Here is a 12380-nt window from a genome sequence, read left to right as displayed (position 1 = left end):
TAGATGCATGTTACAGCTGTAAGATTCATGTTACTGCTGTTGGATTCATGTTACTGCTGATGGATTCATGTTACTGCTGTTAGATTCATGTTACTGTAGTTAGATTCATGATACTTCTGTATAGTTCATGTTACTATAGTAGGATTCATGTTACTGTTGTTAGATTCATGATAATACAATTAGATTCATGTTACAGACGTAAGATCCATGTTACTGCTGTTAGATTCATGTTAATGCTGTAAGATTCATGTTACTGTAGTTAGATTCTTGTTACTGCTGTTAAATTCATGTTAGCCGTTAGATTCATGTTACTGCTGTTAGATTCATGTTAGCCATAAGATTCATGTTACTGCTGTTAGATTCATGTTACTGCTGTTGGATTCAAGATATTGCTGTTAGATTCATGTTATTGCTGTTAGATTCATGTTATAGCTGTTAGATTCATGTTACTGCTAGGCTGTCACAGTTAACTTTTGCTGTGATGTAAGGTTTAGGGCAAGACTAGTACTACTGCAGTCCAGTGCAACTTCTGTTTGATTTTCAGGACTAGGTAACTCAATAGTCTATTCCTTCTATGATATTAGTTTCATGAATAAATACTACAGTCTTCAATGCTATGTTGATTGTTTAGGTAAAGATTGACACAGTGTATTGAGTTTCAATACCAGGTTATGTCTGTCTGTTATAATTCTGGAGTGAGTTTCAGGAATAGTTTTTTGTTGCCTGTCATTTCTATTGTGTTTCTTGGTACATGCACTTGTCTTGATTTTATTGGCCTTAGTCATCAGTTAATCATTCCTTCTAAAAAGTCTCAAGGTAAAGCAGACCTTATCTCATTTGCATACTTTCAAAGGTGACAAAATTATATGCTACCATGTTTTGGTGCATACAATTTGATTTGACACATTTATTACAAAAGTATCTCAACCAATCAACTATGTTCACAAATGAAGTTAAACTTAAAAATCTGTTTACGCATGAAGGTTCAAAACATTTATTAAATCTGTAAATATAAGGCTTGAAGAAATTCTGGAATGTAATGGTTTGCAAACATCAGTTGATATTATTTAATAGCACTTGAAAAATGTATTCCAATTGGTAAATAAACAAAAAGCAGTGAAATTCAAAGTTGTTTGCCAAAGAAAATTATGGGTTAATAGCTCTGTTGTTTTACATGTAAAATACAAATATTTACAAATTTACTTGTAAATAGTTTCTTCAACAAAAGTCAATACAACGTGCAGTAGAGGTTAATTACATACTGTTTGTTACATGAAGTGCAGAATGAAACTATAACCTTGATATTTAGTCATACTTTTATCTATTTTACAATCAGGCCTTGCAGCTTGTACATGTACCTGAATATCTTATTTCTAAATCACTAATTTTTTTAGGAAAAACATTTTACATGAAGGTGAAATAAAATATTAATTACTGTAAATTCAGATATTATTGCATGCATTTATTATTGCGATTTTGAAGAAAGGTCAAAATGTGGAATTAACTATTGGGAATTCAGGAAAATCTGCATACAGATATAAGTATCGGATATCAGAATGTGAGTTATTATTATTGCGATCCTCTCCCAGTTGCATTATTTGTATTAAGGATGTTCGCTACTCTGTTTCAAAATAACAAGCTTTTTAAAAGACTGTTATAAATTGATAGTATTGAATAAAGAAGCTAAAAAAGCAGAAAAAAAATGAAGGGTCCGTGTGCTTGTTTTTGAGATATAAGCCATTGAAAATTTGGCGGGAAATAATTCTCTCTAGATTTTTCATACTTTTAACATTGGCACCTTTTTTCTTTCAAAAACGATGAAAAAATAACAAGGATTTTATAAGATTTTCAAAGATGACATTTAAAACTATATGTACCGGTAATCAAATTATGGAAAGAAAAGTAGGGGTTAGTGGGCAAAAATTTTTATGGCACTACATGGATAAAACCAGAGTATTCCGAATATCTGGCAAAAATTCAAAAACAAGAGGAGCGAACATCCTTAATAAAAACCTCGCAATAATTTCTGAATTGACGATACCAATTTACTGTTCTCTGAACTACATGAAGCTTGGCTAATTACGATTAGTTAGAACCATTTTCCCTGAAACCCTAAACTCACTCAGATGCTATTAAAACTTTTAAAGTTGTAGCAATGCAGCAAGACGAACATAAAAACCAATAAACAGGGCAATTAGTATTGATCACTTGTCTTTTGTAATAAGATCAGTTTAACACCCAAAAAAGTCACTTATCGTGTATTTGTTTTAACAAATTGACAGACAGTCCATTCAGTGAACATAATTTCTTGGATGCATGTGATTTAGTTATGTAAATTTGTTGTTTATTAGTCTGGCTGTCAAGCCATCTACTAAAAATCTGCTTAGCCATCTCTTAACAATTTATGTCTGTTTTCTTCAAAATCATGATGAAATTGTCTTTTCAAAATAGGTAGAATACTGTTTCTAATTACATGCCATATCCAAAATCTCCTAATACTATTATCATATTTTGCATTAGGCTATTGTAAAAATCAAGGAAAGGAACATTTCAGAAGAATATGGCTATGTTGATACTGTTTTGCTTATGGTAGCACAACTAGTTGTATTGAATAAGCTAGACAAACTAATATAGCTACAGTACATGTTTTATCTTCACATTCTAAATCCAATACTATAACTTACAAAGCTAGATTGCTTACACCAATGTACCATGGTCTACTTTAATGGCATCATCAAGTTTTTTTTAAGTAATTCCTGGTGCTAAGACATAGCTTAGTCATTTCTGTCTACATCCAATTGAATATGAGTCAGCACCTTTTAAAAAATTGTCTTTGGTAGATCAATGAAGTCCAGACAAAACCCTAGACTTCCTCTTAAGGTTGTACCTCAAATGTGTGGATCCCGAAATAAAAAAGGGAAGGTTCCTGTGGCAAAAAAGGTGTTTCAAAATTATTTTTTTCATTCACCAATGCAACTCTGGAAGAAGATTTGAAGTGTATTTTAATTCCTTGATTATTTGCCTTTAATTTATTCATTGCTCTGTTCATGCAATACTGTAAAAAAAACTTTATTTGGAGATTTTTAGAGGGCTAAAAAAGTCCCAAAATGTACTTATTCCTTTATATATAGAAAATGACATTAATGATTTATACAGCAGAACTTTAAGCCATCAAGTCCTCCCCCGTATACCGATATTTCTATTTTACCTGTACATGTTGTCTATTGATGACTTTTTATTTTATTGAGCCAAAGAATTACATCACAACATAACTACTGTTAATATACTAAGTACATATGTTGATTAATAAGAAAATTCCTGTGCTTACATCTGTACATATTGACTCGGCTTTCATCATCAATTTTGGCTTTAAAAATCAAATTATGTTCAGCAGACCTTCAAACTTGCAGCCTGTAAGCGTTTATAAATTGCTTCTACTACTTAATTAAGATTCTAGCGTTGAGAAGAAGGAACAATTTGATTAGAGATCCTGCTTAATTACACACCGAGGAAATTGCTTTTACTTCAGTAGTATTTTTGAAAATGTTGAACTGCCTTGAGAAAATTTATTGGTGATAATTATTGTTATTTAATTATAAGTTTGTTATCACCCTATAAAATAGTGGTAAGAAGTTAACTCTGGCATTACAGTGTAATTGTATACTAATTGCCATCTAATGTATATTGTAAAAATGGTTTGCAAAATTTTAATGCATGATTATATGATTATATTTATATAACAGTTTATTAAAGAAAAAATTTAAGCATTCCATAAAAAAACAAATCATTAATGACTAAGACATCAATAATGATGTGACATTACACAGCAACATACCTGGAAAGAAAAAGTGAAGAAACTCGGTAGATAATGTTGACACGGGTTCCACATATGGAGCAGGATCTGCTTGCCCTTCCAGAGTACCTTGGATCACCCCCTGTTTTATGATGGGGTTAGTGTTGCTCAGTTTTTAGTTTCCTATGTTTGTGTTTGTATACTGTTATTTGTCTGTTGGTCTTTTTCTTTTTTGCCATGGCATTGTCAGTTTATTTTTTACTTATTGGTTTGAACGTCCATTTGGTATCTTTTGCCTCTTTCTTTGTCCTGGGTGTTTTTCCATTTGTATTTACTGATATCATATGAGGGTTTAGAGGCTTGAAATTTTTGACATAGGGTGTTTCTTAAATTGGATATTTTTTCCAATACTTTATCTCAAATGGACAGCTGCATTGGAAATACACATTACTTATGGAATCCATAAAAATGGTTCACAATAAGATAATTAAACCCGCAGTATTGTCAATGGAAGTAATACATGTGCTGACATTTTACCATGAAATATGATAACTTTGGTATAATTCAGAAAATCAAAGCTGGCAAATGTATGAGATTTTATATTTTTTTTATAAAAAAATGACCAATTTGTTATATGAGTGTCAGAATGATATAAACATTTATCCTTTGCCTTTTATTTATTTAAGTTTTTTGTTATTTAGTGCTCATTAAAAAGGTATTGACTATTGCATATTAGTGCCCTACTTGGGAAGCTAATAGAGAGCAATGGTTCTAACAATACAATTGATTAGAAGTTATGTTTATAGTCATATTTTAAGAAGTTACAGATTGAGTTGAGTTTCCTTCCATTTGATTTATTTTTGCGGAAGTTGTGGACCTAGATCACAGAAAATTACTTGAAAATATAATTTTTTCATCATTTTTTGTCTCGCCTTGACGGAGTAAAAAAGCGAGAAATAGGTATGCTGTTTCCGGCGTTGGCGTCGGCGGCGTCAACAATGTATTAGTTTGTGATTAGGTCTAGTTCATGGTGAACCACTAGTGGTAGGTCAATGATATTTGGTATGCAGTTGAATTAGCATTGGCACATCTCATTACCATGGAGATTATTTGGTCCTGCCCCCTCAGTCAAGGTCTATTGACTTTGAAACTTTTCATAGTTTACATGTATTAGTTTGTGATTAGGTCAATTTATGGGGAACCACTAGTGTTAGGTCAATGATATTTGGTATGCAGTTGTATAAGCATTGGCATATCTCATTTCCATGGAGATTATTTGGCTCCGCCCAATTAGTCATGGTCTATAGACTTTGAAAAATTTGCTAAGTTAACATGTATTAGTTTGTGATTAGGTCAGTTCAAGGGGAACCATTAGTGGTAGGTCAATGTTAATTGGTGTTCAGTTGTATAAGCATTAGCACATCTCATTTCCATGGAGAATATTTGGCCCTGCCCCCTCAGTCATGGTCTATTTACTTTGAAACTTTTGCTTACTTTACATGTATTAGTTTGTGATTAGATCAGTTTAAGATGAACTGCTAATGTTAAGTCAATGATATTTGGTATGCAAATTTATTGGCATTTGCAAGTATAAATTCCATGGAGATTATATAGCCCCACCCCTGATCATGGTTCATTGACTTTGAAACTTTTACATAGTTTACAAGTTAATGTTTGTGTTTAGGTTTGTTTAAAGGGAACGACTTATAATAAGTCAATGGTATTTGGTATGCAGTTGTATTAGCATTGGCACATCTCATTCCATGGAGATTGTTTAGCCATGTACCTTCAGTCATGGTTCATCGACTTTGAATATTTGTATAACTTACATGTTAAAGTATTGCAATTTTAATTTCAACATTTGCATTATCAAAATTACAAAAAGGCGAGACATATCTCTGTGATAACAGTTTATTATTTGTAATGCCTGAATCAATATATTGAATAGTTGGTTGATAGCTACCGAAGGAGTTTGAGTTCTGTGTCAAATGAGGAATTTTGAAAAAAAAATTCAGTCCATGGATATATTAAACAGCTTGAAAGTATCAGTTTTCCACAATTTTTGTCTCTCATAACTAAACTTAGGCATGTTGTTTCCGGCATAGGAAAAGTTGCCTGCATCAACAACATTGTCATTGATAGGTTGTTCAAGTTTGTTAAGGGGAAGCACTAATGCTAAGGCAGTGATATTTTGTATGATGTTGCATTAGCATTGGCATATCCTTAAAATTTCCATGGAGATTATGTGGCCCTGAACCCTCAGTCACTGTCCATTGAATAGAAACTTTGTATAGGTTACAAGTTTAAGGGTTTGTGATTAGATCAGTTTTAGCATAGATGTATAGTTTTATACATCTATGGTTTTAGGGAACGCACATATGGTAGGTCAATTATAGTTGGTAAAAAAGAAATAATTCTGGTCCGAGTACACAGTTATCGTCCTTTGATTTTCGTTGTCCACAAATGTAGTCCCTAGTGTGGACAGTGTGTTACTTGCCATTTTTTTTATACCCCTTCCAAATTTATTTCTCCATGTTTTATGACTCAAATAGCAAGTAGGGGGGTGAAATGACACTGTAAAAAAATCTGGGTCATGAATTTTAAAGTAAAGTAGTGATTTGGTCCAGCTGAAAAATGTTAAAAATTAGCACTTCGGAAGCTGTCAAAAGATTTGAAGACCCCTTTAACATAAAATTGTGCATATTTTGAGTTAGAGCCGATGAAGTTTTCTATAATTTTGATATAATTTGTCCCAAAATTAGTACAACACACTGTAAAAATATTATTGAGAAAGCGCAGGTGGGATTTTTTTAATTTTCATTTATTGTCTAAAAGAAATGCACTACGAAATAACTGTGTACTCGGACCTTCTGATTTCAGGTTTTTCAATTTTTCATTATTTAGAACTCAGAAAGCAATTCTATTTTACTGAATTATTAAGTATCAATGAAAAGATACTTCTAAGGAGAGCCATTTGTCGAAAATTTTCTGCTTAGTTGTTGCTGACTCACCATTGAATATTTCATCACTGAAAAAAAAAAACCGTTGTGGTGTCTTTTGTTTAACGTTCTCTAGAGCATATGTTTCAATGCATTTTTTAAAATCCTAACGAACATTACATTTCAATTGCTTCATTCTGTATAATCTATGTATATACCTTGTCAATAATTGACGTTGTATGTTTTGAGGAAATCAATATTCTTCTTTCACATTTTGTTCCAGGTTCATAATTTATTGATGTGTTTTGTATTGTAATCAAATTTCTGATGTTTTTTCACTGACTTACATAAGATTCAAATCAAATTATTTAATGGTATTTATGGGAAATCCACGATTTAATACTTCATCCTGTTAATTGACTGATCAACTGCGACTAAAAATCACATATTGGCACTTGTACATGGTATTTGAACAAGACACTGTGTTTTAATCAAACTGTGAAAAAGCTATTCTTTTAAATAAATTGTTGTTCATTTGAGATTTTAATGAAATTTTCTCCACATAAAATGTTTTAATTAAGACCATAATGGCATAGCTTATTCAAATAACAGGCCCTTGATGCAAACACATTGGCTTAATTATCAGATCGGATTACTTTCAGAAAAGACATATTTAATAGCTTGTAATTTGGTATGCATCTATTAGCATCTTTTCTGTCTGTGTAAATAGTACTTAAATGTATTACCAAACAGAACAATTTAAAGCTGTATTGATGTATTTGTATTCTTATTGGGGCCCCAGTAGAGGACCAACCTTAGGTCACAGGGTCCATTTTAAAATTGCCTCAGGTCACCATGTCACTTTTAAGCCAACTTAAACCTATGCAGTTCTTCACTGATCTGATCCTGTGTTTTGAAAATTGTTAAAGTTTGGATTCAGGTCCTTTTAAATGAGATGTCAGATTGCAAAGTTGCTCTTCAAACCCCAAAAGGTCACAGGTTGGATTTGACCATTTGGGAGCCACCTTATTACTTGTCATTGAATTGATTATTTCAATTGAATAAATTGCCAGAAAAATGAAATAAAAAATTATAACATGTAGAAAATGATAATGATTTTAATTGAGTACACCTTCAACTGACACTAATCTATTTATTAAGATGTAACTTAATGGTCTGCTGGAATATGTCATCCAGTTTTAAGACGATTTGAATATTATATGTGACAGGTTGTTTTTTACACAGCTTAGTGAGGTCTTTGCTGTCTGTTTGAAAATGTCTAAATGAAAATTGATGCATGTTTCAATTAAACCAACAAGGAAGCGCTGTTAACTATAAATGAGTCTACTCTGTTAGGGCTACTTCATCTCATAATAGGTTTACTCAAACAATGGCAAAGTATATATTCACTATAATGCTAGTTAACAAAAACGATTTGATTTCTTGACATAAAAACAAAATGTCAACATATAGGCTGAGCTTGGAATAGTCATGGAAGTGGCAAAGAATTTAATGTTAAAGTTTAGACTCCATGGATATCTTTCCATCATTTTTAACAGAAAATGTATATGATTTTATTATCCTATAGGTTTAACAAGTCCATAAAAACACTGTTTCAATTTCAATCATTGGATTCCTCAGCAGAAGCACTTTTTTGTTTCAATCTTCTTTCACATTCGATTCAGATTTCTTTTGACTAGGAATGCCTGTGAAAGGTTGTAGTTCTCTCAAAGTACTCTAACTTACTCCACCAATACTAACTGTCTGACTGATAAAGCCAAGTGTGCTGATAGTTGTGTTAAACACCAACAATGGATCACTTAATTTCTCACATTACATGAGTAGTTTGTTAATTCCTATTATTAATCTGAAAAGTATTTGCCTTCTCCTTGAATTTTCAAGAGTTACTCCCTCTCTCAGGTAGGTGTGTTGTGTACATATTTATTGTGAAATGGTCTTTTTATGCCATAGAAATTGTTTCAAGCAAAATTTTAAAATATCATTTTAGAATATAATGCCAGTTTGATAATGCTGTATGGTTAGTTTTATGTTTTATAGCAATACATTTCTTTATGCCCCCGCTGTAGACGACAGGGGCATTAAGTGTTACCCTTGACTGTCCTTCCTTCCGTCTTTCTGTCTTTCGGTCTATCCATCATTCCATCTTTCCATCTTTCCCTTTTTGTTGCAAAGCTTGAGCGGGGCATTCGTATCCTCAGACACATTCTTCTCTTATTTAAAATTTTTTATATATTTTGATCGTTTTTTTTATAGAGATGGACGACTTAGAGAACAAGATCAGATCCTAGCTATAGATGGACAGCCACTAGACTTGTCACACCACGAGGCTATCCGTATTCTTCAGAGCGCACAGGGACTTGTGCAGTTAGTGGTAGCCAGAGGGCAATATCCAAACCAGCAAGGGGATCCACCATCTAGTCCCCACAAACAACAGTTGTCCAATGTACAGTCGGAGGGTTCAGCCGATATGGTTGTAAGTTAATATTCAACCCAATATATGCAATATGCCTGTATGGGTGTAAGTAACCTATATTTTTAGTTTAATTGATTTGAGTTGACGTTAAAGGTCAATGAAGAATTCTTTTTTGCATTTTCCAAGGTATGTGCAAACATAGTTATAATTCAGATTCTATTCAGGTAGTAGCCACTTTTTCTTTTACCTTTTGCACTGATTTAAAGATTCTCTGAATCAGAATGATTTCACATCATAGGTAGAATTATTCAATAGCACAGTTGAAAGTTGACCACAAAAGACGTCAACAGTAGGTCAGTCATAGTCAAATCTTGTGGGAGTAATGTCTTTAAGTGCAATTTGCCTATTTTATCAGTTGTAAACAGACTAATGATGCCATTTTGAAAATGTCATTAAAAGAAAATAATTGTTTTCTTTCCTTCTTGAATATTGTACAAGACAGCACTTTACAGATAAAGTTAAATGGACTCATTAAATGCACTGACTTTACACATTTAAGTAGATGACTTTTATGTATTTTTGTACTTGTTTTATTATTAAGGACAAGTAGGCCCATTTGAATTAAATAACATATACACAGTGCATCATTATTGATCAGCCTTTAACATGTTAATAGGTATAATGGTATTGTAAGGTTAAATGTATTTCCTGTACTGATTTCTATTGTACAGGTACATGTGTCTCTATTTTATTTCTCTGATTGAGATTAAAAAGGGGGGGGTGGAGATCTAAAAAAAAACCAAGTATAACCCCACCAAATGTTCATGTGTCTGTCCCATGTCAGAAACCTTGTCAGTGGTTGACTTTTGTTATATCTTGGTATTTTTTTGGTTATTTGTTTGCAGTGCCTTTTAAATTTAATCATACCTTTTTTAAAAACTAAGTGATTAAGAGAGCTTGACATTTGTTACAGGCACACCTATATGTTAATGTTGGGGAGCTGGCTCATTGAGGTCTTAGTAGTCAACATCTCCTTTTATTCATATAATTCTACTAATAAAAGACCAGTGACTCATTTCACAAAAAATATGAAGAAAAAACTACTTGTAAGTCATGAACATTTCAGTCTAATATACCATCATTTTTAGTCAAAACACTTTTGTGAAAAGATCCACAGTTTGTATTGCAGAGGTCATTTATTTTATTTTAATTTTTTTCTGGATATTTGGTACAATAAAGAAATTGTCTCAGCTGGATCTTGATATATTTTCAGTTTGCATTGTTCTATACAAAAAAAACCTGGTATTAGCAATATCTTTTGTGGTTAATCTGTATGTCTAAAGTAGATTGGCAGTGGATATTTAGTTTCTTTATTTCCTCTTCTATTTGTTAATGCTTGTTAAGCTCTGTGTTTTCTGTAGTCAGGAGTTGAGGTCTAGATATAAATAATTACAATCATATTGAATGGCTTGGTGTTAATGAACACACTTCATTTTAAAATAGATCACCTTGACCTACATTTTATCCATCCACGAAGGACAGATAAAAAATGTCTCAAGGATATCAGTAATTATTCCTTATAAATCAATAATCTGGATAGTATTGAAGCTAGAGGCTTATTAATGTCTGCCAAATAATTTGGTCATCACAACCTATATTTCATGTATCATATTTCCACTTAGTTTGTAAGTTAGCAATCAAAGCATTTCTGATATAACTGAAAAAGACAAGGGAATTAGCTCTCCATAGCTTCTACCATTTCTGCATTATAACATGAGTTACCTATGTAAATAATTAATTATATCTACCTTGTAATGATTATAACAGTAGGATTACATACAACAACATAGGATAAATACAATGTCTGTTTGATTATTTCTGTATAATGATGAAGTAGATATATCCTAAACCTGTACCATCAAATTAATAGCACAGAATAATTAATGATCACTTCCAATTTTTCTGAATCAATAATTGTCTATAGATAACAACCAGAGGTACCATTATATAGATTAAATTATATGCTTTTCAATCAAAGTAGTTTACAGTTAATTGTAGAGTATCTGGAGCTTTCATGGGAGAAAAAGATTTAGTTTTTATTGATGCTTTATGCTCCTTATTATAAAAATGAGGAGATGTGGTAAGATTGCCAGAGTTTAAATGAAGTGGTAGTAGCAATTATAGGCCACCTTACGGCCATCAACAATGAGAAAAACCCATATGTATAGTCGGCTTTAAAAGACACCAGCATGAACAATGTTAAACAATTCAAACAAGAAAATAAACTGCCTTATTGATAACAAAACAATTTAAGAAAAACAAATATGAGAGACACAATTTAAGGACAACCACTGTACTACAGGCTCCTGAAGTCAAGCAGAGAAAACATAAGATTTTTGTTTGTTTTCATGTTTCTGCCATCCTTTTCCATCATGTTTTTTTTCAAATTGCATAATCTGTATATATATATATATATATATATATGAGCTTTACAGTCCTTTGCATATTCAGATCAATTGCTTTACAGTCTTCTTATTTCAAAAAATCTTTTTAATCTTCTTACATCAATGTTTTTAAAAGGATATTGAAATGCATTGAACCAAATGTCTAAAACGTTGAAGGCACAATAGAACTAATCACGTACTAAATTAATCTTTTTTTGCAAATGGCTGCAAATTGTCAGTCTAGATTTTACTGAAATTAGCAAATTTGATGCAGAAATGGAATTTATTTGTTAGACTTTTCATTTGAATGAATAAAATTTTTTGATTTTGTCCTATTGTTAATTTATGCGAACTATTTTTATATACAAAAACAGGGATAAAAAATGGAAAACTAAGTTATTTCAGGGGAGATAACTCAGATAATTTAATTTTATAAAGGAATTTACAGTAAATTAATATATTTTGTCAAGTAGCAAGAAAACAAGTATGGTGACCACAATTTAATTTTTTTAATTTTTTATTGCACATTTCATTTAAAAATTCTATCATTTAATTTTCTTTCTATTAACATAAGTGTGTTTTCTTTTGTCAAATTCTTACAAAACCATTCAAACATGCCCTTGTAGCTAACTCTTCAGTACTGGAATGATTTCGATGAAACATAAGTTGGTAAATTTCCAATTCGAAAAATTTAATAATGGTACTAAAATTATTTTTTACCTTTTTTTCCCACCTGTCTTGACCTAAAGTTTGCAAGTTAGAACTATTAT

General features: G+C 31.7%; 1 protein-coding gene across 8 annotated transcripts in view; it reads left to right on the top strand.

Moving 5' to 3' along the window:
- Window positions 1-12380, top strand: part of LOC127707937 (multiple PDZ domain protein-like) — a 189105-nt gene that overhangs the window by 19189 nt on the left and 157536 nt on the right. For all 8 annotated transcript variants that reach the window (XM_052212723.1, XM_052212752.1, XM_052212715.1 and 5 more), the window contains exon 5: window positions 9007-9226. In XM_052212723.1, coding sequence (XP_052068683.1) covers window positions 9007-9226 — 220 coding nt within the window. The remainder of the gene's footprint in view (window positions 1-9006; window positions 9227-12380) is intronic.

This window comes from Mytilus californianus, unplaced genomic scaffold (genome assembly GCF_021869535.1).
Source record: "Mytilus californianus isolate M0D057914Y unplaced genomic scaffold, xbMytCali1.0.p SCAF_1, whole genome shotgun sequence".
NCBI classification, from domain to species: domain Eukaryota; kingdom Metazoa; phylum Mollusca; class Bivalvia; order Mytilida; family Mytilidae; genus Mytilus; species Mytilus californianus.
The sequence above is the reverse complement of the archived record's forward strand: the minus strand, read 5'-3'. Positions and strand labels throughout refer to the sequence as shown.